Source organism: Molothrus aeneus, chromosome 5 (genome assembly GCF_037042795.1).
Source record: "Molothrus aeneus isolate 106 chromosome 5, BPBGC_Maene_1.0, whole genome shotgun sequence".
In the NCBI taxonomy this organism is placed as follows: Eukaryota; Metazoa; Chordata; class Aves; order Passeriformes; family Icteridae; genus Molothrus; species Molothrus aeneus.
Window position 1 is genome coordinate 10,874,574 of NC_089650.1, and position 26,083 is coordinate 10,900,656.

At 40.6% G+C, this 26,083-nt stretch overlaps 1 protein-coding gene across 3 annotated transcripts in view; it reads left to right on the plus strand.

The window, feature by feature from the left end:
• KIAA1549 (KIAA1549 ortholog) overlaps nt 1-25,666 on the plus strand; it is a 141,987-nt gene extending 116,321 nt beyond the window's left edge. Inside the window, exons 12-21 of one of the 3 annotated variants that reach the window (XM_066549632.1) lie at nt 1,269-1,393; nt 6,025-6,230; nt 7,938-8,161; nt 9,258-9,402; nt 11,022-11,252; nt 12,785-12,837; nt 16,194-16,339; nt 18,146-18,300; nt 22,067-22,109; nt 23,111-23,217. In XM_066549632.1, coding sequence (XP_066405729.1) covers nt 1,269-1,393; nt 6,025-6,230; nt 7,938-8,161; nt 9,258-9,402; nt 11,022-11,252; nt 12,785-12,837; nt 16,194-16,339; nt 18,146-18,300; nt 22,067-22,090 — 1,309 coding nt within the window. In that variant the 3' untranslated portion in view covers nt 22,091-22,109; nt 23,111-23,217. Of the gene's footprint in view, nt 1-1,268; nt 1,394-6,024; nt 6,231-7,937; nt 8,162-9,257; nt 9,403-11,021; nt 11,253-12,784; nt 12,838-16,193; nt 16,340-18,145; nt 18,301-22,066; nt 22,110-23,110 lie in introns of all 3 variants that reach the window. The other 2 variants (XM_066549631.1, XM_066549633.1) reach the window with 2 other exon arrangements.
• The last annotated feature ends 417 nt before the right edge of the window (nt 25,667-26,083 follow it).

Sequence of the window (26,083 nt, forward strand, 5' to 3'; positions counted from 1 at the left end):
TTCCTCAGGACTTACAAGAAATGGCTGATGCTGACTCAACACTATCTATGTTCCTGTTACTTGGTGGCAATTTGGATACACTGAGAAAGGAGTATCATGGGCAATGCAAAGCACAATGAGATGAAACAGAAAGTCAGTAGGAGATCTGGACACAGAGCTCCAGCCTCATACTCTGCTGAACCAGGACAAAGGTGATGGAGGTGATAGCTCTGCACACCCTCTCCCCCACAGGAAAAGATGCAGTGATGCAGATCTCTGAGCTCACCGAGGACCATTTATCCTCTTTTCCCTGCTATTATTTTTTTTAATTGGGATGTGACATTAGTATTACAGTCCTGCAGATCAGGGCATTGTTTAGGGAGGAGAAAAGGGGAAGTTGAATTCAGAGCTGCAAGAAGTCGATTTAACTTCAATGGACTTGTCAGGCTGCATATAGTTATCTTAGTCAGTAGTTCAGATATACCCATCTAGACCAAGCAAATCCTGCACTAATGAGGTTGGTGCACAGACATGTGCACACTCTCCATGATTTAACTCCCTGCCAGAATAGAATATGAGTGTTCACTGGACAAAGTGGTCACTAGAGAATCTATCACAAAGGCTGATCCCATGTGAAGAGATAGGCTTTGGTGTCAGGCAGTGGTGTGGGCCCTGTATTTTTTCTATTTTTATATTATCAGAATAATTTCACAGCTGAAGATCATGGTATTTTTCTATATTGCCTACAAGAGCTGTGAGCACTGAGATGGTGGTTTTTTTAGATAACAAATGTTCTTAAAAATCTTGTGACTGCATGGAATAAATACATAAAAGAAGCATTTTTGATTTGCCTTACATTTGACTAGTCAGGGAAATATCCACATAGATTTGTATTGTTAGCAAGAGAGCACCAAATTAGGAAGGCTGAATGTTAGACTAGTTACGTATGTGGGTTTCATATTCCTAGTACAATTATTTTCTCTCTGAGAGGTAAATTGCTAGCTACAAATGCAGAGCTTTTTCTTGTAGTGTATTTTAAAGGAAAGATTACTTAATAATATTGTCACATGTGAACTGTGTTGCAGTCATGTTTCACACACAACAACAGTAACATCGTGACAATGAATATTTAGCTATGGTAATGCATTATACATTTACTTACAAACAGAGGAAAATTTTAGCAGACTTCACAAGGTATTTTAGCACAAGATTCTTTGTGTGTGACAAATATGTCCCCTTGCAAACTTGTGTTACATGTTGGTTTGTTTGTTTTGTCGTGTTTGTGGCAGAATTTCGCCATCAGATGCTGAATCCACAGCAAGTGAACAATCCAGTGGGAGAGAGACGGGAGAAGAAAGTGCAAGACCATCAACTGCTGCAAACGAGGGCAAGCCACGCAGAGCAGTGAAGAAGGGTTTGTTTCCTTTTTTTTTTTTTCCCTCCTTGTGTGCTGTCCTGCTTTACTCAGGCTGAAGAGTTACTTTGGTGCTGTAACTTTTCTAAACTCATCTTTGGCCGTTGATTTTTCTGCTCCTTGCCGCAGAAAATCCCTTCATATTTGGTTTAGTTTCTTCTGTTGAAACTGGGGAGCTGTACATTCCTTTCATTCCAGCGAGCTTTTGAAACAAATGGCTTAGCAGGAATGCATCTTGCCTCCTTTTGTCCTACACACACCCCCAGCAAAGCTCTGCCCAGCCTGGCCTAATTGTGTCTCCCGTGGCAGCAGAACTGCAGACAGTTACATGGGCAGCAGAGGTCACAGCAGGACTGCAGACCACAGGGGTGTGTCTGTAACAGTAACTTTGAAAAAGTGAAAATGAAAAAAAGAAAAAAGACACCAGAGAGATCAGTGTTTTACAAATGAGTTGGAATTCAATCGTCAAAATGCCTGCATGATTGTACATTGGAAAGATCAAAATTCAGTGCTGCTGTGTAAATAACACTGGTATTTTTTTAGAAAGAGCCATCTTGTTTCCAGTTAAGGTGCCACTATTTTTCTTGGAAGTACTTTAAAATAGATATATTTTAGATATAGATATATATTAGATTAATAGATATATATTAGATATATTTATATATTTGAAAAGATGGGAAAACATCTCAGGAGGGTTTGAGTTCCTCCAACCTATCTGACTTGAATTCTGTTGCTCTGTTTTAGTGTTCTCCCTCCCATTTCTTTTTACCTGGGAACTCCAGATTCATCTCTTCTTTTTCTTTCTGGCTTAAAACTTTATGTAACATTTAACATTTCCTTTTGGTGTAGAATGTTGCTGCATCTGAATTACCTGGTAAAGGCAGCAAGGAGACTGTGTAAAATGTGTCCTTTCTACCTATCATGCCCTCACTGGGGAAAATGTACTATTTTTTCAGCATTTGGTGCCCCTAGTTTGCAGATCATAGGGACTATTCTTAGCATTCAGAATTTGAGGCAGTGTCTGCAGAGAGCTCTATACTAAATGGGAGATTCAGTTCCCTTTTTGTGCAGCTGAGATTTGGCAGTTTGATCCAAATTCATGCATTTCATTCAAAAGTAAATGCAGTTATCTTACTGCTGTGGGGTTTTTTTTCCAGTTGCCATTCTAGCTAAATTACTTGTCATAATTACTGTGTTGTCTCTTCTTTTTCCTTTATGTTGTCAGGAGCGAACAGAGTGGGTAAGTAACCAGAGCTGGTAGTTGAGTACAAATATGAATAGGGGTGTTGGGGTAACTGCAATTATGTCTTAAGGATGGAAGAGTTTGTCTTCTGAGTCTAAGAAAATAAAACTGCTTTTGAGCTATTGAAGTATAAAAAAAGTCTCAGTAACACAAATTATAGTAATCCAGCACATTTTTCTAATTTTTTTCCTCCCAATTCATTCAAATTATTGAGGAAAACATCACTGTGAAAGAAGCAAAACTAATGCAGCTGTTGGTCCTGAAACCAGCTTTGTATAAAACACGTTGGAGATAATATTAGAACTAATGTAGAATTAATTAACTGGAAGCCCAAGAAAAGCATGAGCTACCTGCAAAGAAACACAAATATTTTGTTGTGAACTAGTGTTTTCTCTGCCAGGGTTGAGACATGGCAAACATAGGGCAGGAGGAAGCTGCTGCTGTCTCTGATAATGTATAACACATCTAGTGATAAAATAAGAACTGTATCCTCTGATAGCACTGACCATCTTAGAATAGCCAGCCCTCTGTCTGTCCTTCTGTGCTCTGCTGCTTTCCACTGGTGGGTGTAAATGAGTCATCAGCTGCATCCTAGGATTGTCACCTACTGGGATGCAAAGAAACTGTGTGACATTTATCTCTAATTGCATATTCTGGCACGGTTAAGATACCAGTGGATGAGTTGAAGAATCCCATTGACTTTATCTGATTTTGGATGAGGCCTTATGCACCTTGGTTGCTGTGTCTCAAGGGTGCAGGAGGCAGTAGCCTTTCTCTGTCTCCAGCTGTATTGCTTTTCATGTGAAATCACAGCTTCCTGACATTTCAGTTAATGGTTTCAACTCAGGGAGCAGTGATGAACACTGATCCTGGCGTGTGACCTGTATGGACTGGTTGTTAAAACATGATCTGACCAGTCTTGGGGTATTAAGTACCTCTCCATTATTCTTTAGCCTCAGCTGAATTATTCTGAAATCAAAATTTCATTCATGTAGTTCCATCCAATAGCTTTATAAGGAAGATTTTCTAAATGTGAATAATAGTGTAATAGAAGAACTTTGAAATGAGAAATTGTGCTTATTCTCTCTGTCAAAACTTCTTCAGGACCTCGTTCTTATGTTGTGTTAGAAGCCATTTCTCCTTTTGTTGTATGTATACAGTGCTACTCTGTTCCTGACTTTATCTACTTTTCTGTGCTTCCATCTTGGTTTGTATTTATAGACACATTGGGTTTAGACACACAGAGAGAGGATTTAAAGGTCATATGCAGCATATGAGGGGTTTTTGTGTGTATCTTTTCTGTAAAAAGGAATAACATACAATGTTACTGTATGTTATTACCAAAATTTTTCAGTGGGTCTTCTGTTTTACCAAATGAGCTTAAAAACCCTTTCAACTAAGAGGCCCCTGCCAAGCACTTGTTTATGTGTGTACAAGGGAAAGTTATGGATGATGTTATAAAGATTCAGAGTGAATGCTCAGTGTAATTGAAAATATTGGACCTCACTAACCAAGTAATACAAAAATACCCTTACAATTTCATGTTGGAGGTCAGTGAGCCTGGGAGTGCCTGATAGAGTGAAAAAGTGAGGACAAAATGACTAATGTTTGGAGAAGATGGATGCAGAAGTTCAGATTTCTGTTGACTACATGATTGCTCTGAGAAGTTCACACTAAGTCCTTAATATATCTTGTGCCCCTCCCTGTGAGAGGCAATTCTTGCAAACTTCTGAGAGGTGCATGAAGATGGGGCTGTGAAGACAGCATATGGTTAAGATGATAGAAATAGCTGCAGAAGAGAGATGGATATGTTTCATTGGGGCTCTGTGTCTTGCAAAACATTTGGGGCACAGAGGTCTTGAATGGAGCTGTTTACCTTCTTTTTAAGAACACTTGTACAGAGAAATCACATTTATGAATGATGCATGCCTTTTGTAAAGGTGTATGTTTGACAATACTTTGATCAAGTCTGGAAATAGGAATAGGGATTTTGCTTAACTTGTGGCCAGACTGCTCTCCAGCCCCAAAGTAGTGTGCTGTGAATGTGATAAAACATACTATTCCTTTCTGGTCCTGCTCCCTTGTGCTGGAAGAGGCAAAGGAGCAAGTCATCTACTGTGATCTTCCACAGAAGATAGGATTCACTCCTCTTCTGAACCCTATCCTGCATTACCAGCACATGTTGCAACAGCATCACAGCAGGGACTATTTTATTTCCCTTCCTGTCTGTTGTAGGTGGATCATATTGATCAGCAATTGATTCTGTATCAGAAGCTGATTTGAATATTGAGAACCACATTCCTTTATTAGAAGTCTGTGGAAAGATGTGGGACTCAACACTGATGTGTTCCTTCATAAGAAGGAGAGTCACGAGTCTTGATCTCTCATTGCTCGTATTTGTTGATGTCCCTCAACACTGTTGTGTTGCTTCTTAAGGAGAGTCATTAGTCTTGATCTCTCATTTCTTGTATTTCATGGTGAAAAGCGGATTGAGAATGTGTGGCTTTATCACATGGATAAGACAAAAAGTTATTTTGAAAGTTTCCAGTAGCTTTTGCAAGCCTCATCTGCATAACAGTTTCTGATTTAGGTCTAACTCAGAAAAAAATTACTAAATCTGTGCTTAACTGCAAATCACTGGGGTGATCCTGTAGATTTCAAGTCTTTTGAGGGAGATGACCCATTTCTATTGAAGTAATTAACTGTTGGCAGGACCTGGGTGCACTTCTGTGCATATTGGTTTTTATAATGTCTTTTGCTGATTTTATTCGAGTTGGTTTAACCTCTTCAAGAAATTACAACATGACAGTATTAATGCAGCTTGCTTATTATTATGTGACTATTTATCCTGTCACAGAGAAAAAAATCTGCTTTAAAAGTGTTAATCAGTAAAATGTCTCCAAAAATCTTTATATTTTGTGTGGATTTCTAAGGGGTTTTTTGTTGGTTCCTGTATCACTCCTATCACTTAAGAAATGCATTTTGCATTGAGACATCTTTCATTGCTCTTTGAACCCCCATTTGAGCAATTTGCATCTTCTTAAGTACTGATAAGAGGAATCATTAGCAGAATGTACTTAAACAGCTTTTTATGCAGGAAAGTAGATTGAGATTTTGGGGGTGTGCAAGTGCCAAGAGCTTGATTTACAGAAATAAAGAATGACAGCTCACCTTCTGGAAATATAATGGGAAAATGTTTATAATTTGCAAACCACGGGGTAAACTTGTTGTACACTAAATGTGAGTCAGCTGGAAGGCCTGTAGGGCAAATTAGACACAGATGGAAAACAGGGCATAGTTTTTGTAGCACAGCATCTGTAGAGCTTAACATTTGACTGTGCTAACCATGGCAGCACTGCTTCACTCTGTATTGGTTCTGATCATTTAGGACCTCCTCAGACCAGCAGTGGAAACGAGCAGCACTCCTCAGCCTCTATCTTTGAACATGTGGATAGGATGTCCCGTTCCTCAGATGCCAGCAGACGTGTCCCAAGCAAGATCCAGCTGATTGCCATGCAGCCCATGGCAGCACCTCCAGTTCAGAACTCTGTGCTCTCTGATCGGGTGGCAGAGACCAACAAAATCAATAAAGAGGTATTTCTGACAGGGCTTTGCATGTTTTTGGAGGATTCTATGCCTAGCCAAGTGAAAAGCAGCCAGTTTCTTGTTATCAGGAGTTCCTTGTAAATTCCTTTAGTTACAGGAATAATCCTGTTTCCATCCAGAGAAATTATCTGACCTGTTTTTAAGAGATGCCTGAACCAAAATTTAAACACAGAGAGGATCTGATGGTCAGGATATCTTTGTGTTAGCATCCTTTTGCTAGACAGCAGGACATGACTTAAAGACAAAGTTGTGCTAATTAATATATGAGAACTGGAATATATGGCCCACCTTGGTTTTCATTCTACACTATTCTTTCACTTTTCAGGACTCAGGATCTTGGTTATAAAAAGGAGTTGTCTCAAAACATTCTGGGGTGTGAATTTGCAGCCCATTTCATTGCTTTCAACTTCTAATGTGTTTACCTGACAGTAAACATACAAAATTTCCTGCTTTCTCTGAGGCTTATGTTACTATTAGCAGAGTATGAGCATGCCTGGGGCATGAGGAGAGGTGATGCACCATAAAACCACGTCATACACTGCCTGACAGTAGCACCTACCTGCATCAAGGTTTTTGGTGTAAGATGACATTTTTTCATAATTCAGAGTAGAAGATTACTCAAACATGTAACTGAATTTTGATTACTCAAAAGTGTAACTTTGTCAAGAATCTGTTTCTCAGGTACCTTGCTGAAGAGAGGCAAATATCGATATCTAGGATACAGAGGCAAGAGGAGCCACAAAACAGAAATCTGTCTGTTTGGACAGAAGACATATGATTCTAACTATAAGCATAAAGAACAAGTCTGACTTCTGTCCTCTGTATGCTTTTATTTTTTAGGATTTTCATGAGAGAATAGACAAAAATCAATTTTTATTTGGTTCTTAATTTGCTGATGCGTTCCAGAACTAGTCCAGGACAGGCAGGGCACTTGTTGCTACCTAATCTGGCGCTCAAGTGTTTACCAGTGATAAGAATCATTTCAGGGGGTTTTGGGCCAGGACTTACAAGTGTGGTGTTACATCAGCTTTACCCAGATAATTAGATGTACTCCATGTAATTTGAAAAAAGGTGGGAGAGAGGCATGAAACCTCAGCCTCCAGGATGATGCAGATCTGATAGTGCCATGTTCAGCTGGGTATCTGGGCCCTTGTGTTTCTGCTGTGTTCCTGCATAGCATATGACAGAGCAGAGGCACCGAGTTATGAGCTCAGTTGGCTCTTGAAGTTCTTGCTTCTTATGTGATGAAGGTCATTAAAGGGAAAGAGTGGCAGATTTTAACACTGTTGATCAAATATCTGTTTGCCTAGCATAGCTAACTACAGACTGGTTAGTCTTTTCAGAGCAGTGTTACATCTGGCAGACAGGAGGAGTTTTTTGTGTTCTTCCTGCCTTTTATTAACAAACTGCCACTTCCCTCTAATTGCACCTGCTGTGCTGGCAATCATGCTGTGTATAATAGTACATCTACCTGGGGAGACAATGGGGAGACTGCAAAATATCCAGGAAGGAAAGTGTGCTCATAAATTATGTGACTTATTTTAGTCCTTCAGAGATTTGGGGGAGGGAGGCAGGGGCAGGCAGAGAAGTGGGGAGGAGAGGTTTACAGAAGAGCAGCAAAATCCAGTTTGCAAAGTATACAACTGCAAAAATATTCCTCCTTTTTTTTTTTTTCTTTCCTTCTCCTTCCTGAAGATACAAACAGCCCTGAGGCACAAATCCGAGATCGAGCACCACCGCAATAAGATCCGCCTCCGCGCCAAGCGCAAGGGGCACTATGAGTTCCCAGTGGTGGATGACGTGGTGGTGGTTGACTCCAAGGAGCAGCACAGGATATATCGCAAGGCACAGATGCAGATTGACAAGATCTTGGACCCTGGAGGCAGTGTGCCTACTGTCTTCATAGAGCCCAGGAAGAGGTAGGGATTTCAAAGATGGAATGAACAATTTTCTTCTAAAATCAATGCCCAAACTGCATCAAAACTGTACTTCTTAACTATCAGAGCTGGAAATCATTTTGATCACTAGTTGAATTTGAGTTATCTAGGTGAAAAGGATTGGGGTGTTCTAGACACTTTTATTTATTTCTGTATATGCCACTATGTTTTGATTTCAAATTATGTTTTTACAAGTTCTCAGCAGTGAATTCTTGATAAATAAGCCCAAATGTATAAAAACAGTCTTAAAACAATTTAGTATTTGCTCTGCCATTTGTTTGAATAATTCCTGTGTGGTGTAGAGGGATCAGAATTGCAATATCAGCACTAAAAAAGAAACCTGCAAGTAATATATATGCAAGTAATATAACCAGCAAGTCATAATATTTTTATAAAGGGGGGGCGGGGAGAGGAATATGTAAAATAAGGAAAACCCTGAACAACCTAAAAAGCATGAAGATTCTGAATGTTAAAGGCAAATTCACAAATCAGTGAGACTACCCAGAGGGAATACATAAAAGGTTATGAGGCACATCTGTCAGCTTCACAGATATGCCTTCCTGGCCTTGTATTTGCAGAGAAAGTTTTCCTTCTGTTCTGTTTTGGGCTTACAAATACAGGCACTTCGTTCCTGGAGCACTGGTGCCCAGTGGGTGCTTCTGCACTGATAGAAAGTAGCTTTTCTCCAGGGGTGTGGGCTCCTCAACTCATTTGCCTGGTGGGGTTAAACCTGTTCTGTAGCTGCAGATGTGTCACACATTGGGCTGGGGAGCTGGAACACAGGCAACCTGGACAGGTGAATGTAGGAGGAAGGTGAGAATTTAAGGGAGGAATGGGATGTTTCAGAGAGTTGCCAATGAGAATGTTATTAAGAGGAGCTTGAGGAAAGAGATTTTAGCTGCCTAATGGGACTGGCATGGAATACTGGGAAAGGGAAGAGAAATGGGGCTGAGGCAAGGATGACTTGGAGGAAATGGGCAGAGGAGTTCAACCTTGAGAAGAAAAATTTCAAAAATAATTGTGATTACCTTTGTCTTTCTCTTTCTCTCTCTGTTTTTTGGGTTTTTTTCCTGTTAAGTTCTCGTGCAAAACGTTCTCCCAAGCAGCGCCGTCGCCATCAGATAAATGGGAGCCCAATTGATGCTGAAAAGGACAGGTTAATCACAACTGACAGTGATGGGACGTACAAAAGGCCTCCAGGAGTCAATAATTCTGCATATATTGTATGTATGTCTCTTGAATGGGAGGAATGTTCTGGTAATGACAGCTGTGACACTGGCAGGTTTTTGGCCTTCTGTTTGTGGTCCATATGATGTGGTTAGTTTCAGTCATGCAGTTAGCATGTAAATCAAAGTGAAATAAGGATTTCATTGACAGACTGTCATTTTTAAGCTGTAAAATTCTGCTGAATATTCCTTGGTATTACAGAGGCCAAGAACCAAAGCCTTGTTTTGATTAATGCCACTGTGTTATGCACATGAAAGTGTGCTTGACATGTTCCACAATATCTTGAACATAGTTTCGCTCTAGTCCAATTTGCTGGATGTTATATATTCATATATTACAGCAAATTTCATCCTTTGCTCTTACGGAGTGGAAGACTCAGGTCTTTTTGTGAGACATTTTCTCATCTTTCAAATGTGGCAATTAATTATTAATGATAGAGAAACACGTCTTTGTACTACAGTAACTTGAAACTATTCTAGTGCAATGTCTTGAAAATTAATTTTGTCTCACATCTAAAGAAAGAAATACGCTGGAGAATACTTCTGTTCAATCATATCCATGTCACAAACAGTACTTAGGCATCTTTAACCACTTCTAAGCAGATTCCATGAAGCCAAATGCTAATATTGGAAGCCCCTGGACAGTTCTTATCTTTAAAGATGGTTTAATAATTTTAAGAATTTCACTGTTCGTTGCATATGTGGTCAGGTGATTCTGATGTCAATTTCTGCAGTTTCCCTTTGCGTTCAGACATGAGTGTGATGATTTTAATGTCATGCTGCAGTAGAATGAATTATCATCTGAAGCTGTTTAATTAAGACATGGCACACAGCAGGCTCAGCCCCTTTGGCATCTGCAGTGAGACTGCTTGGAATGCTAAGTTCCTAATAAAGTAGAGGCTTGTGCCTCTTGACAACTGATTTTGCAGTCTGCATGCAGTGGTAAGAATGAGCTCTGATAATAAGTCTGCTGCTGTAAAAGCTCGTTTAATTTCCTCTCACTGATGAACAATAAGCCCATGTGGTAAGATCCCAGGTAGTAATTATGATGCATGCCTAAGGTATTGCTGCAATGAAGCACTTACATGAATCCCATTCAGGTGATGCACCCAAGTTCAAGCTCCATGCAGGTTACCACTTAGTTCCTTAACAGCTTCCTTTCTGCGTTTTTCTAGGAGGTGATAATTGTTTAATGTTACTGCTGATGTGGTCAGTTATAAGCTAAAGACTGAATTAATTTCTTAGAATTGCAAAAGCTGCAAAGACGTCATAGATGTAGACAGAGCTGATTGGTTTTTTTCTGGGTGAAGAAATGCTCACTGCATGGCTTCCTTACGTGCTTGCAAACCACAAGATTTCTGTTCTAGCTGAGTAACTCCTGCCCAAACTCTGCTGCCTTACCTGAGTTCAGAGTCCTTCAGATCACACTGAATGAAGTGTTTGAGTGTTGAATGAAGTGTTTGGTGTTACATATGTGCATGCAGCAGCAGGGAGGGTAAGGGCAGGTGCTGTAGTTCTGGCCAAGACTGTGTTGCTCAGCCTGAAGGCCCACAGGGGCTTGGAAGCCAGTTAGATCTTCTCTGTGGCTGCCGTTCACCTTCCATCTGTCTCTCCAGTCGGACCCAGACCTGCCTGCGGAGCCGCAGACCTTGTCCTCGGCGGAGGTGGGGAAGTTTGCGGGGCTGCCGGCGCACGCGGTGCCGCAGTACGTGCCCCCGCAGCCGTCCATCGAGGAGGCGCGGCAGACCATGCACTCCCTGCTGGACGACGCCTTCGCCCTGGTGGCTCCCAGCAGCCAGGCCAGCTCTGTGGCCGTGCCTCCGCCCGGGGGCTCCGCAGCACAGCCGGTGAGCAGCTGCCAGGGAGCAGGGAGGGACCGCCTCGGGGCTGGCTGGCCTATTGGAATAAAACCAGTATTATTGGGATTATAATACCAGTAATACCAATCTGGCCCTTGCTGCTTGACCAAAGGTGGCAGCTGTGGTGGTTTCACCTCAGAGACTCCTTTTGGCTATCTGGATGTGGCAGCTGGGCACATGGAGGCAAGTCCAGACATGCAGGAGCTCAGGTTTACCTCTGGTGGAGAAGCTTTAAGGCAATGGTGAAGGAAAGGAGTCGGTTCTGATGGAGGGTTTCGACCCAGACCTTTATTCCTGGCCCACAGGCCTCTGAATGCAGCAACAGCTCCAACAGAACTCACCAAACAGCGTGGTTGCTGTTCCTTTTAACCCCAGGGAGAGGGGGAAGGAAGGGGCACGGGGGGCTACCAACCAGGTACAGGGGGACACCTGGATGGCCCAATGTCCTCCAGGGGTGAAAGGCATCTTTTGAATTCTGCCCATCACTCTGACGCCCTTCTGGAATGCCAGGATTGACCAACAGTGCTCAGCAGGGGGCAAGGGAGGGGGAGGGAGAGGTGGCTGACACACCTGGGGAAGAAATCTGCAGGGAGAAGCCCAAGGTATCTGAGGCAAACCATGACATCACACCGCAACACTGGGCAGGTAACATCCCAAATGTTTATTTGGGATGCAGTTCTAAAGGCATCTCTGGGCAGGGAGTTAGCGCTGCTTGAGCCACGGCCGCTGAAGTTGTGCCCTTGCTTAGCAGGGCTTAGCACAAACTAGAACGTTCCTGGAACAAGGAGAATTCAGAAATGACTGTCAGAAGATGGTGAACTTGCTTTCTGAGCTGTTTGGTTTCTTTTTCCCTTTTCCCATCTCATTTCCTTCAAGATAATTTCAGTTCTTCTCAGTTATGATCTTTCACAAGTCAGTCTTGCTGTGTCGAAGAGTCAAACTTTTTTTTAGTATGTGTAGTAGATCCTATTTTGACAATGAAAAAAATAATGTATTTGGCATAGGTCATATTTTTCAGTAGGATATCCAAAAGCTTTCAGGAAGTGAGGGATAGGGAAGCAGTGTTTCTGTGTATGATTTTTTTTTGTTTTGATGGAGCACTGAAACACATGGATAATCCTGTAGGTCATCATAAGTTCTGATGAATCTGAGCCCTGTGATCTCTTTGCTGCAGTCTGATGCTTTTTGAGGTCAAAAGAGATTTCCAAATGCCAAGGTTGGTTTTTTGCTAAGTAGATATTGGAGCAGCTCTTGATCCTTCTGCAAGTGAGAAAAAGTATTTCTGAAAGGTTTTTAAATTAAGACTCTGCTCACACAGAAGACACTGTAGCTGCTGTAGCAGTGATTCCCAGATCTTCTTGTGCTCTTTTGTTTGTAAAACTTAAATTCTTAGGGCTTCCATCAAGTCCTACATACAGGCTTAGTGATCTCTGCCATTCATCATTTAAAAGGCTGACTGTGGAGTTCCCAAGGTATGAATTTTGATTTTAATTTGGTGGTTTTTTTCATTCTCCTGACAGAGATACATGGAATTTGGAATGACTCCGCCAGCAGCACCAGGTCTCCTACCGAGGTAGCTTTTTACTGATCAAATTATCATTTATTATTTTCCTTGCAATTACTTCAGATTTCTTACTGACACTGGTATATTATTATGCAAAGTACTGCGTAAATGAGAAGTAACAGGAGTCCAGATCCAGTCTTTGTTATTTATTTATGAAGCATAAATGACATATGCATGCTGTATGGAATCCAAGCCTCTGTTTAAAAGAAATGTGTTTCTAGCCCCTTAGCTATAGCAAAATCCTTCCAATATTCAGTAAACCACTGAGTAGGAGCTTTTGGAGAGCCTGAAACAGTTACTCAGATGCATGTAATTCTCCCAATACTCTTGCTTTCATCTTGTTTCTGTATCCTCAGGGCAACACTCACTCACAACAGCTTTCATATGACTAACAGATTCATTCTATTTTTAACCAAGTTGAGAATAAATGACAGAGCACAGTGACCCTCACAGAGAAAGTCTGCCTTGCAGCCCTATTATTATAAAATCAGGGGAAGAACAAATTTTCCATCTTCTCCTGCCCTTGCCATGAGAGAATTGTGTAAAGGAGAGAAAACGTTTGTCCAGGTGATTGTTAATTTCACATTTGGTTTGTGTGTTTTAACCACATGTGAAGTTGGACTCTTGAGTCGTGGTACTCACTGGAGTGAAACTTGTCTCAGTTTCTCCAAGCTGCTGCAGCCAGGCTGGTCAAATGGTGGCCTTGTGCCGATCTCTCATTGCCTTCTTAGAGTTCACCATGTGAGATGAAATCCCACAGCTATTCATGTCATTCATCAGACTTCCCCTGAAGTCTTCACTGCCTTGGAAACTTGATGGTAAAATAGCTGTGAAGAACTTTCCTTTATTTATTGTTCTGCAGCCTGATTTTGAGAAGACCAAGTAGAAAAGGAGGACTTTCTAAGCATCTTGCATAGTTCTTGGCTGGAGGTGACAGTTTCAGTGTGAGTGGAGCAGACATGAAATGGCACACAGTATGTACATATTCAGGGAAAATGTGACAAATTAATCATGAAAGTGCTGTAGTCCATGTTAATACACCTGAGCAAGATAGTGTCTTCACAATGTATTTTTTGTTCAAAAGTTTATCATTCTTTGGCATGGGCAGCCTGAATTTATGTAAATTGAAAAAGGCCAAATGCTGGCTTTGCTAGTGTCAACAGAGTAAGTTAACAATCTCCAAAGTCATTGATCTGGACAGAAAGAATTCCTCTAAGTTTTCATTAAAATAGAAAGCTTCCTAAAGCTTGGTCACTAGAAAACAAGTTGTCATGGTTGTGCAGTGGGAGTTATTCTCAACATCTGAAGATAATGATAAACTATTTGATAGAAGCAGTGCACCAGCTAGAGGAAGGAAAAATAACCTGATTAGGTGGCATGTATCAATGTCATAGTCCATTGGGTTAAATATCCAATGCATGGAATACCAGTTGGGTGAGCATACTGTTCTCTTCCCTGTAATAACACCATCAGCATCTTTAATGGGGTGGAACCAACCTGGGGAAAAAAATTAAATGTAAAAGACCTAGGTCACATAACAGCTAGGCAGTCATAAGGGCACAATGAACAGCTTTTGCCAGGAAATGGGTATCAAATCATGCAACAGGGATAGATATACTGAGCTAGAGTGGATTAGTGGTGTAAAATTGATTCTTGGAGCAGTATCTCCTGACTTAAATGACTGGAGATAATTTTGGAGGTTTTTTTGGATGTGCAAAAATTGAAAGCTGAGTTTCAGTCTGGAAATAGGAAGGAGCACTAGAAGGCCTATATGATACAGATGCAGAGCTGTATTCTGGTTTTAAGCTCTTATGTTGAGCTTTGACTTTATAGAGGAGCTATAAGTATCTATTATAAAGAAGATTGAGAAGGTGAAGCCTTTTTAAATGTGAACCTTTCAGGTGCAAACACATCAGCAATAAAGAATTTACTTCCCGTCCTCTGAAAAATTGGCACAAAAAGAATACATTTGCAGTAATGTTGAGAAAATATTTTCTTTAGACAACATCAAAAATTGTAGTCATTTATCAGCTTCAAAATTCCAGCTCAACACTGCAGGCATAAAGGGCCAGATGATCACATCCTTTACTGATTACAGTGATTAACATAACAGAAGTGATGTTGTTAAACATTACCTACCCATTGAAGCATTTATTTTAACTAGCTTGTGTGGTTGGAAATGGTTTCCTCTGGATCTGCTGAGTGGACAGGGGGGGTTGGACATGAGGGAACTGGGGAAATTCTAGGACTTCCACAATGGGATTGTTACAGCTTGAAGCCCTTTAACCTCCTCCATCTTGTAACGCTGCATGCCAAATAGCTGGTACTTTTATTTACCATTACTTGTTTGTGCTTTATTAGGCAATTTATTATGTCAACTTTCTTTGCTATCTGGCTGTCATATGAAGGTGGGTAGTTTTCCAAGTAAAGCACAAACCAAGAATAGTCTAAGCTAGATGCAGTCACAGGATTTTGCAGTAAAACAAAGGGGTGTAAAATTGAGATCTTGAGAAACAGTATACACTGCAGACTGTAGCCTAGGAGGGCTAAGATGCCACTGGGGTAAAAGGCATGGAAAACTCATCTCTAGCCCTCACTTTGGTGTAGTTCCATGTGCCTGAGCCTGGCTGCTTGTCTCACTTTGCTTCATTTACATTCAAAGAAATAGTGAAGTTGGATGGATTACAGTTTCTATTGTCAACTCTTTTTAGCAAATACATAACAGTGACTACCAGCACCAGCCTGATTGATAGGAAACATTAATTTCAGTACACATTGCATTTCTTCATATGTGCTAATGCTTTGATTTGTTTCACAAATCTTAAAGAGCACAGTTTTGAAAACTTCCTGAAAAATTATCAGGATACTTCATGAAGGAATAGTTGTTCACAAAATACACATGTAATGCAGCTTATGCTTTGGTTTAGACCAAAAGTGTGTGCCTAGAAACTCTTTGAGTACAGTCAGCTTTGTTGCTGAGGTAAGCAGCTACATCACTGCTGAAGTCTTACTTTTCTGGTTTTTTTCATTGAAGATACTTTTTTCCCCCAAGGGGAAAACAAGATCTCAAGATCTGTGAACTTTTTTCTCTGCATTGAGGAGACTGCAACATGTGAAAAATTTTACTTGTGTAAAATTTTGTTAAGACACGTTCTTCAGGTGTAAATATTTTCCTCAACATTGAAGGTTGAGACTGCAACATGTGAAAAATACTTGTGTAAAATTTTGTTAAAACACGTTCTTCAGATGTAAATATTTTCCTCAACATTGAAGGTTACAATTACATTAAAAGGCCTAAAGAACCACTACATTATTGTTTCTAATTAGGGATTTCATTTCTTTTAACCTTGCCTCCTTTTCCACAGGCAGAACTTTGGGCCAGGTTTCCTTCAGCCTGCAGAGTTGATGCACGGAGAGCAGCCACCCCCTGAGGTTCAGTACTCCTCCAGGGGGATGTATTCAGAGGAAATGCCATCAGTGGCACGGCCACGGCCCGTTGGAAGCACTGCAGGTACACTTCACTGAAGTTAAATATGCAGGAAAATAACTGAGCCTTTCCTCTATCTGTTCTTATGCCAAGGTCACCACTAAGATGTCATTCTCCTTCAGCTGCTACATGTGATATGGTCTTTGTCCTCAATGCCCAAAAAAGGATGATCACAAAGTGAGGTTAACTTTACTTTTTGTAGGACCCTGCATTGCCTCTCTTTTAGTATCTTACAAGCACTGGTTATCACAAAGTGTATTTTCACAAAACCCCATTTGATAAGAATGGAAAATTACTTGTTTTAGAGATTACAATGTATGCTAACTTTCCATTTTGAACTAATTTTTGCATCCCAAATCAGCATGCTAAATAGCAAATTTTTTTAATACTTCTCTACATCTGTGTTTCTTCTTTTTCTTTGTAGAATTGTGTGCATTAAAGCAGTATCTCTTAGTTTTAGATTGAATTATCTATTTCTGCTGTCCCCCATGAAGTCACCTTCTCTGATCTGGTTGAGGTAATTTTGATAGCAGTCACCAATGCTGTCATGATGGTAACATCACATGGCAGCTAAGCAGCAAACAATTCTAAGAATAAAATGTTGTATTGCTATGTTACAGTTAATTTTCTCCCAGATAAATATTTTCTTCCTTGAAAAAGACTGGAAGTATGATCATATACTTATATCAGAAGCCCAGTTTTGATAGTTGCTCTCATCTCCCTCTAAATGTTAAATGAATAAGAATAGTAGGAATGTTGTAACTATTACAGCTTAACAATGGCTATTTTATTCTCTAATTCACACTATTGTCTAAATGTTCATATGTATTCTGCTTTAAAGTTTGGAGGTACTTAATATATTTAGTTTCTGTCCCTCAGCATAATTATGTGTAAATACCAAACTTCTCAAATATTGGCGGGTTTTGAGAGAAAATAGGGAAGTGATCAAACTGTCCATCCCGTAAATTACACTGTTGTTTTTGTCTTTTCGTCCCCTTTCGTACATACACGCACTTTTATGTATCTCTGGCTTAAATGTGTTTCATTTCTAATGAATAATGAAGTATTAACAGTAATTTTAAGAATAAAAATGTAAATGACATTTCCCTGTGGGAGACAATTAATGAAGAAGGAAAGCTGGCATGTTGTTACGTATCTCTTGCAATTAATGGTGGCAGCTATCCTTGCATATGTTTGAAAGCAGTGGGAAGGAGGGAAGGGAAGGAAGAGGAGAAAGGAGGAGGTTGGCTTTCAGGCTGGAAGGAGATGCAGGGTGTTCTGACCTTCTCTTAGTTAAGGACAGCATGGTTTAATATTTAACCACAAAGCAAAGCTGAGAGAAGCACACTCTTACGTAGTCGTGTGTTTTATTCTTCAGAGCCACGCAACAGGAGGCAGTCTGCAGAGTTAGGGTCTTGCCAGTGTGATGCAAATAAGGTGTGCCACAGGAGCAAATGTCCTCTCTTTGCTGCTGAGTAATTGGCATGAAAGCATTGCCAGAGCTTTTAGTAAGCACTGTTTAGAAAGGGCTGGCATGTTTTTGGAATGAGTAGTAACCCATGTCAGAGATGTCTGTATCTCAACCTCTTCTTTCAGTGCAGTGCCATGAAATGCATCACTCTCACATGAACTGCACAAAATGCACATAACCTTTCTGTCTTCATTCCACACTGACAGCCTTCTTTCTGCTGATTTTTATTAACTGCACAGAAACAGAGCTCCATTTTCTTCTCGTCTCCTGCTTCCAACAAAGTTTTATGTTATCATATGTCTGCCCTGCAAACTTGACTGTGTATGAAGATGAAAAAAAAACCAATATTTGCTTTTAAGGTTCTCAGATACAGCACCTCACTCAGGTGGGAATTGCTAGCAGGATCGGAGGTCAACCAGTGGAGCTCCCCTCAGGCAGAGCAGGGCATGGCCAGCCGGGGGGGCCAGGGTGGCCCCAGTATCGTGGAGAGGATGAATGTGCTAGGCGAGATGCAGTGAGTACTCTTACACATTTGCATAGTTTCCAAAGTAGTGATTTGTTTGGGTATTTTTTTTCTTGCATTACTGTTTGGAACTTTTTTCCCCCTCCCGGAATACTTTTAGTTGCTTCTCTGACATCCTTTGCTTTGCTCTTCAAACCCTTGTTAGCTCTTCTGACTTCTGCTTGCTGTTCTTTCGCCTTTGCTTCTCCAAATGCTTTCTCTCATTTTACCCTAACCTTTTTTTTTTCCTCACTCGAGGCCTTCACCCATTAATTGCATTAATCCAGTTCTGCTTCTGAGCTCCAGCAGAGGTGGATACTGCTTTCCATTCCTTCTTTAAAATATGCATCTGTATTTTGAGATCACTGTCATTAGAACACATTGAATTAAATTGTCCCCAGCTACCATCCTATTTTGTGTGCATAAAGTTCTTTTATCTCCTGTATCAGTGCTAACAGCAGGAGTCAGGGCAGCAGAAAAAGGTACATACTTGCCATAACATTGGAGGTGTTTCTAAACAAGTTTCTTTCCTAGCCTAAGTCAGCAGGAGGTGATAAATGAACACATGCTCATTTACCTGTGTTGCCCAGGCAGCCATGGTGATTTCATGTTCTTGGCAGCTGTGCTTCCAGAGGTTGACATTTCTGATTCAACCATATGTGTGAGGTTGAAGATAATATATGGCCTTGCCAGGAGAGAGACACTTGGCTGCTAACAGTCCCTCTTTGGTGCATTTGCATCCTGGAGCAGACTGACCTGCGACAGGTTAATTGCAGTACTCTTGAGAGTGACAACTTCATGCTTCTTCTTTTTCTTCTTAGTTTAAACTATCTTTTTCTGCTTTCTTCCTTGAGGAAAGAAAGTGGGATCCCCTCCTTTTGCATATTTAGGGCAGTATTGATGTCGTAGTGCCCCAACACTACTTGATGTTGCTTTGCAGTATTGCATGATCATGACATAGCTTTGCAGAAAGGAAGTGCAACAGGATGGGCTTATCTCTAGATTTCGGTGAAATTGAGCTGCCTCCACTCCAGATTAACTCAAGAGGAGCAGCATAAGTTTTTGAGAACTGGGTATGCTGTTTAATACTATTCAAAAACTTCAACTGTCAAAGCTGAAAGATCTGTTTCCCTAATTTAATGTGCATTCTGTGCTTGAAAGTGTGGCATTTGAATGCAAGATCATAATTTCAGTTTATATCTAAAAGAGCACTTGCATGAGAGATCTCAGTGTCTCAAGTTCCATTTTCAGAGACATCTCTGGGTTACCATTTATTGACCTTTCTTTATATTTGTCTCTCTTTTCTGAAAATGGCTTTTCTACATCTGTGGGCGTGTTCCTGTTCAGGTCATTTAAATCCAAGCTGTTTTTCTTTTGGTTCATCTCAGTTTAAAGATTTCCTCAGCTTTGACAGCATTTTTTGCTCACTGGTTGCTGCAGTTCATATGTTACTGAAATGTGATTTTTTTCAGTTTGCTATTAAAAAACAGGCAAAAGGAGGAGATAATGAACTAAAACTTATTTGAATTTGGTGTCATGCAGTTGTAGGAGAGCTCATGTATTGCCTGAACTTTCTTTTTCCTGTAAGCAAATTTTTTAGAAGGATTCTTCCCATTAAAAAACAAAAAGGAAAAAAAAAACCACCAAAACAAACAAAAAGTCATGGACTTGTAGCTTTCTGTAGTTAAATAATTACCTTCACAGTTTGGATTTTTCACTAGGACAGAGCTCTAAATTTGTCTTTCCTCATTTTGGCAATGAGGCTTTACTTAATGATGGTCATGTTCTTTATGGTGCATTATTCAGCTGATCCTATGCAAACCTTGTCTTACTGTTCCCTCATTCTGAGCAAGTTTCTAAAATTAAACTCTGCATTTAGGAAGATTGAAATCTAGAGCATTCTTCCTGCACACAAACTGGAGAGGGATCTGCATTTGTCTTCCTGCAATAGTGCTTTTCCTCACAGCATCCTCACCCCTTTACTCCTGAAGTCAATACCTGATTTTCTGCTGGAACATGACCTCTCACTTGTACCTCCCAGCCCAAAGCCAGTGTGCAGGATACCATCAATTCACCTTCATTCTCCATCCAGAAGGCCCAGGGCAACCAGGAGAAGGACAGCATTTCCTTAGCTGACACAAAATACAATCCTGAGCAAGTGCTCATCTGAGCAGCAGAACAAATGAAGCCTGGCTTCTTACAGATGGGCTGTGTCTTGCATATCTGCACCTCCCTCCACCACTGGCATCACCTCCTACCCATCCACAGTCCCCTAGAGCTTTCCAGTGTTCTCCCAAGCCTTCCTGCAGGTTTCCAGTGTTTCCCCCAAGACACTCCTACCCTTTCACTCTATTTTTCTACTCAGCTGCCCACTCTAGTGTCTCTAAAAAATCTCACCAAACTTAGTTGTCTCTCAAGTCCCCAAGATCAGCCCTGTGAGATCCATGCTGGCTAACAGATCCAGCAGGGCACAGCCTCACTTGACTTTTCTGCCACTCAGATGCAGATTCAATGATAACAAATAAGCTGATAACAAATCAGAAGATGTCTAATTAGCTACCTGGTTTTGTGAATTTTATCTGTCTGTTCATAAACAGGTATGTCTGGGTATATATTTATACATTCAGTTCAGTTGAATTTGGCCAGAGTTCAATGGGTATTAAATGGAGATTAACAAATTTACACTTTCATCTCATAAATCTTCATTCCTTAAGAAGGAAGATTCAATAAAAATATTTTTGTCAATTTTTTCATACTGCTGTAAATTATCTAGAAGTTTTTAGATAAAAATGTATAGCTATTATATAGAACTATATATAATGTTATATAACATATCTTTGTGTGTTTCTGTTAGTAAAGAAATTTTTTTTAAATGGCAAAAATTATTTCAGATTTTTGCTCCTGTTATTTTGCTGTTGTAGGTTAGTAGAGGTTAGGTTTCTAAACCAATGTAGTACTGAAATTTTACAGGCCTGTTTAATCCTGTTGCTATATGTGAAACACACCCTTTTCTTTTTCTGAGATATTTAAGAAAACCTTGAAAAACTTAGTGTAAAAAACAGCCACTGTGGTCATCAGACTCCCTAACTTCCCTTAAGAAACCATTCTTATGGTGGTGATTTAGTGCAGTGTGAGATAGGAGCTGAATCACATAGTGCATTTTAATGTGAAAGTAACCTGAACATAATTTAGGTTGCTGTTAAGACTCATGTATCAAGGAGTGTTTCCTTTTAATATTTTTTTAATGTCATCTCTTCCCCATAAACCCACAGAGTACTTGTCAGGTTTGCCAACTCTAGACTGCATGTATGAATTAGCTTCAGGTTTCACTGCCAAATGAATAATTCTGAACAATCAGGAGACCCATTCATTCCTTTCTGATACTGAAATCACCTCTCTTTTATAAGAAATAAGACAGGATGTTACTTGGAAAACCTTTACCTATCATTCTTCTATTAAAACCTCTTTTCCCCTTAATCTGTCTCCCAGAATTAACAGTATAAAGGAGGAGTGCTGTATGTGAGCTGCACAAGAGATTCAGAATCTATAATTAATTCTACTTTATACAAAACGGCTTAAAATTTCTTCCTTTGTATTATGAGAGGTGTTAAGGAACTTGCTCCCATGCATTTTTGAGTGTTCCCTGCACATGCTGCCACTGTCGCTGCAGGTCTCCCGTATCCTTCCCAGGCTCTGCTTTTGTAATGTCTTCCTTCCCCTCCCCCTTGCTCCCAAATCCTCTTTTAGCTGACCTTGCTGTCCTTTCTTCCCCCATCAGGCTGCTCTCTCTGCTACTCCTTAAGGCTTGTTCCCAGACCAAGGTAGTGCTCACGGACTTGTGGTGGCTGTGCTCTGAGCCTGCTGCTCCCCCTGCAAGGGGATCACCTTGCTTTGCTCCCACCTGTGCCTTCCAGTCCTCTGTGTACCATTTTCTTCAGGCTGTCTCCCAGCCTTCAGCAATTTGAAGCAAGAGGAAACACTTGCTTCAGGGTTGTCAGCTGGAATCTGGATTTTCAAAATGTGCCTTGTTTGTGTCTGTACTGGGAGTTGCTGCAGTCTCCCTGTGTACTGTAAATCCATGCTTTGTTTTAGTGTAAGCAGATTGTCTTGCAGAAGGACAAGCCATAAACTCAGGCTTCTGTTCTCTGTCTCTCTTGTTTTGTTAGAAAATGTACATTACTGAACAAAGGCAGAATTAACCCCTCCCTGCCCTGAAACAATGATTGTCCCTAAGCTGGGATAGCATTTCTCAGATATTGATTATGGAAAAACCTAATCTTTCAAATCCTAGTAGTTTTCTTCTGCTGCTTCTTCTGTTGACAGTGTTTTCCTGGGCACTGGTCAGTCACAGAGTCCTCAAACGTGTACAGTCTGAACAGGCAAAGCAGGCAGGAAAAGGGAAGGTGGAAATAGTTGTATCTCTTCTTATAAATAATATGAAGAAATGACAGCCAGGGAAAAAAATTATTTGCCTGCTGTCTTTTAGGAAGTTGATGGAAGTGGATGGTAAGAGAAGCCAATTCTGTTGATTTCCAGTCCTGTGGGGTTTCTCCCCATCTCCTTCCATTTCAGTTTCTAAACATACTGTAGATTGGAAATGGGGGGTCTCTGAACTTGAGGCAGTCCAACAGTTTTGTGTAAACTTGTTGTTTTGTGCTCCATAAGAGACATCACTCATTCATGTAACAGAAGAACCGTTGCAGCAGATATAAGCATCTCCATGTTGTTTTGCCCCCTGTTCTTTGCCTTTTTGCTTTCTTGTCTTTTCTGGGATAATCACGTTTATTCAGGAAATACAATAATGGTTTCTCCCTTTTTCCAGACGCATATGCATGGACACCAAGAATATTCCTCCTCACCAGTATTCCAGATGCAGAGGACTTCAGCCAGGCAGCCCTCAGCACCTCCTGCTCAGCTTCCACACAACAGCCTTCAGGGCCAGGGCCTTTGCTACACCACCAGTTCCACTGAGGACCTCCAGCCAGGTCACTCGTCAGCCTCTCTTATCAAAGCAATTAGAGAAGAACTTCTGCGGCTTTCTCAGAAACAGACAACAGTGCAGAACTTCCATAGTTGATTTAGCATTCCCTTGCAAATCTGCCAGGTATCTGCTTCCTATGGAAGCAAAGACTCAGAAGAAATCAGCAATGTTGTTCTCACAAAGGAAGGAACTTCCACAGCTCTGTTGACAGCACTCTGGAAAAATCAAAAAAGGCAACAAAATGAGAATTGTAAGGAGAGATGGGGGACAAACAGGGTAAATCATCAGTGTCATCACAAGTAACATTAATTAATCTGCTAATATTACGGTGCTCCTCTTCTCTCCTTACTCTCATTCAGACTAACACATAAATAAAACCATAGGTCAAGGACTCAGTACTCCAGCAACAACAACAAAAATAATTACAGGAACTATCTCCAAGAATGATGGACTCCTTTTTCTAAGGAAGTAGGTGATGTTTTTAATGAACTGAGATGACATTTTGCAAGAGATTACAAGTATTCTTATCTCTCCAGTGCTTATGGGGAACTAGTTTGTGTTGCTGTTCTGCAGGATTGCAAACTGTATCAACTTAAGGGTCTTGAAGGTCCAGTCTCACATAGGAATCACTTTGGTTGTCAGGAACAATGGGACTGCTTAGAAAAAAAGTCTTTATGAGTTACTTGTATTAAACTGGAACAATAATTGTTACAGCTCTGTGGTTCCGAATGGAGCTACCCTCTGCACTCTTCCTTGTTTTCCTTCTGGTGCTGAAGCTTCAAGTGTTCCTTCATCTTCAATGTTTGCAAAGTGAAACATTGGCCTTGTATAATTAAGAAAATACTTGTAGACTCATTCAGGCTGGAAAAAGAAAGCAAAGCATCCAAACAGAAAGGGCTTGGTATCTAATTTGTTTAAAAATTACTGAAAACTGGAAGGGGAATATTCAGCCACAGTTGAATTTGGGGAAATGTGTGTGTATATCTTTAAAACACCATATTTGCATACTAAATGCTCTTGCAAGACCAGCGATAAACTATTGCCACTCTGTAGTTTGCTTTGTGGACAGAAACCAATCCAGCCTGACTGGTACAGGGTCACCAGCATTATGTTATAAATTGATGTCCTAAATCATTGCTTATGTTTGGATCTGAATAATTTTAGTGGAAGTCAGTGACAGTTTAGAGCATTAACATAGGCTTAGATTTGCAGTTTTGAGACAGTTTCTATATTTATACTTGTTTCCACTGTCCCTTTGGACAAAGGGTAAGCATTATGCCCATGGTAAGAATGGTACGTGCCATGGAACTGTTTTGTCGCTGTTTTTTTCAGAGTTTTTATTTAAAATTAGCTATGAATTTACTAATATTGGCCATTGCATAACTGTACCTGACATAATACACACGGACATTTTGCTTAAGTCACGATTGGTTGAAGTGTTTTCATTTTCAGGTCAGAGTGGACTAAAGCTACTAAACTGGCACAGGGATGGAGGGCAGGCTCAGTGTTGGTGAGGGGGCTTGGGAGCCCCACCCTAGGGCAATGGACAGCAGGAGAATTAGGTGCTGCAGTGTTTCAAACACGAGCAGATGGCAGTGCTCGGGGGTCTGAGGAGCAGAGATCTGCCAGAGAGAGCACTGAGCAGCCAGGCAGGGGCTGCATTTGCCTCACGTACTGGGGTAGAAATGGCAGTGGTGAAATACAGGTACCATAACACCAGTGTGGTGTGGTGTGGTGGTCCTTGGCTGCCACATCTGCTCCTGGCGCCAGTGCACGGTTCGCTAAGGACAGCAGGACTAAGACTGAAATGAAAACAGCTGGGAGGATGTGGTGGAAGAAGTCCATACCTTATTCATGTCCTCCATACCTTTTTCCTGAAGTGTGTCCATCATACTCGCGGCCGAAACCAAAACCTCCGTTGCTCGCCGGTGTGGGAAAAAAGATGGTATGTCTCCCTCTTTTCTAGGAAGCTCTGATATTTTTCTGTTTACCTATGATCATCAAAATGCTGTATGAAACTGTTTTGAGGGACTTAGAGTAATGAAGCAGTTATTATAATACTGAAATTAATTTCCAGTTCCCTGGCCTATATGTGAAGCCCTCATGAGCACCGGTTGAGGTTTGAAAGGAATCAGGACACCAGCACGGTTGTAACAGCAGTACCAACAGGTCACTATGATTTGAGTTTTTTAAGTTTTTTGTGTGATAACTCTAGGATAAAAATAAACATTTGTTTTCTGCCAACTTTGTAAACATGAATGTTGCCAATACTTCTGCAAAATGCCAGGTTTTGCAGAATGAAGAGTGTATCAGGCAGTGTTCATTTGGTCGTTTTGACAGCACCGAAGACTGACTGTTGCTAAGTGTTCCCATTAAAACCATCTCTTTCAGACCCCACGTCCTTCTCCAGTTTAATTCTGTAGTGAGCTCAGAGACTGATGCTTATAAAAATATTAGCATTTTACTGTGACTTTATTTCAAGAAAATGTGGTCTTCTAGGAGGTAAATTAATTTTGTCTGGTTCCAGCTATTTAAGAACAATATGTTCTCTGTGAAATGAGAGCTTTGAAATTTAGAGGTACTGAAGCCACTTCTCATTCTTTTTTTTTTTTTTTTGCTAGTGATGGTGATGATGCTACTGTAAAATTCCATCTTCTTATATTTGAATGTATATCATTTCTCTTTTCAGTCCCTAATCTTATGAAGAACACAGGATAAATATGTATTTGTAAATAAAAGAGGCTTTCTGATGAAGAAAACTCTCTTTAAAACTTTCAACAGGATAGTAAAATATAAGAAAGCTGTGTTTGGAAG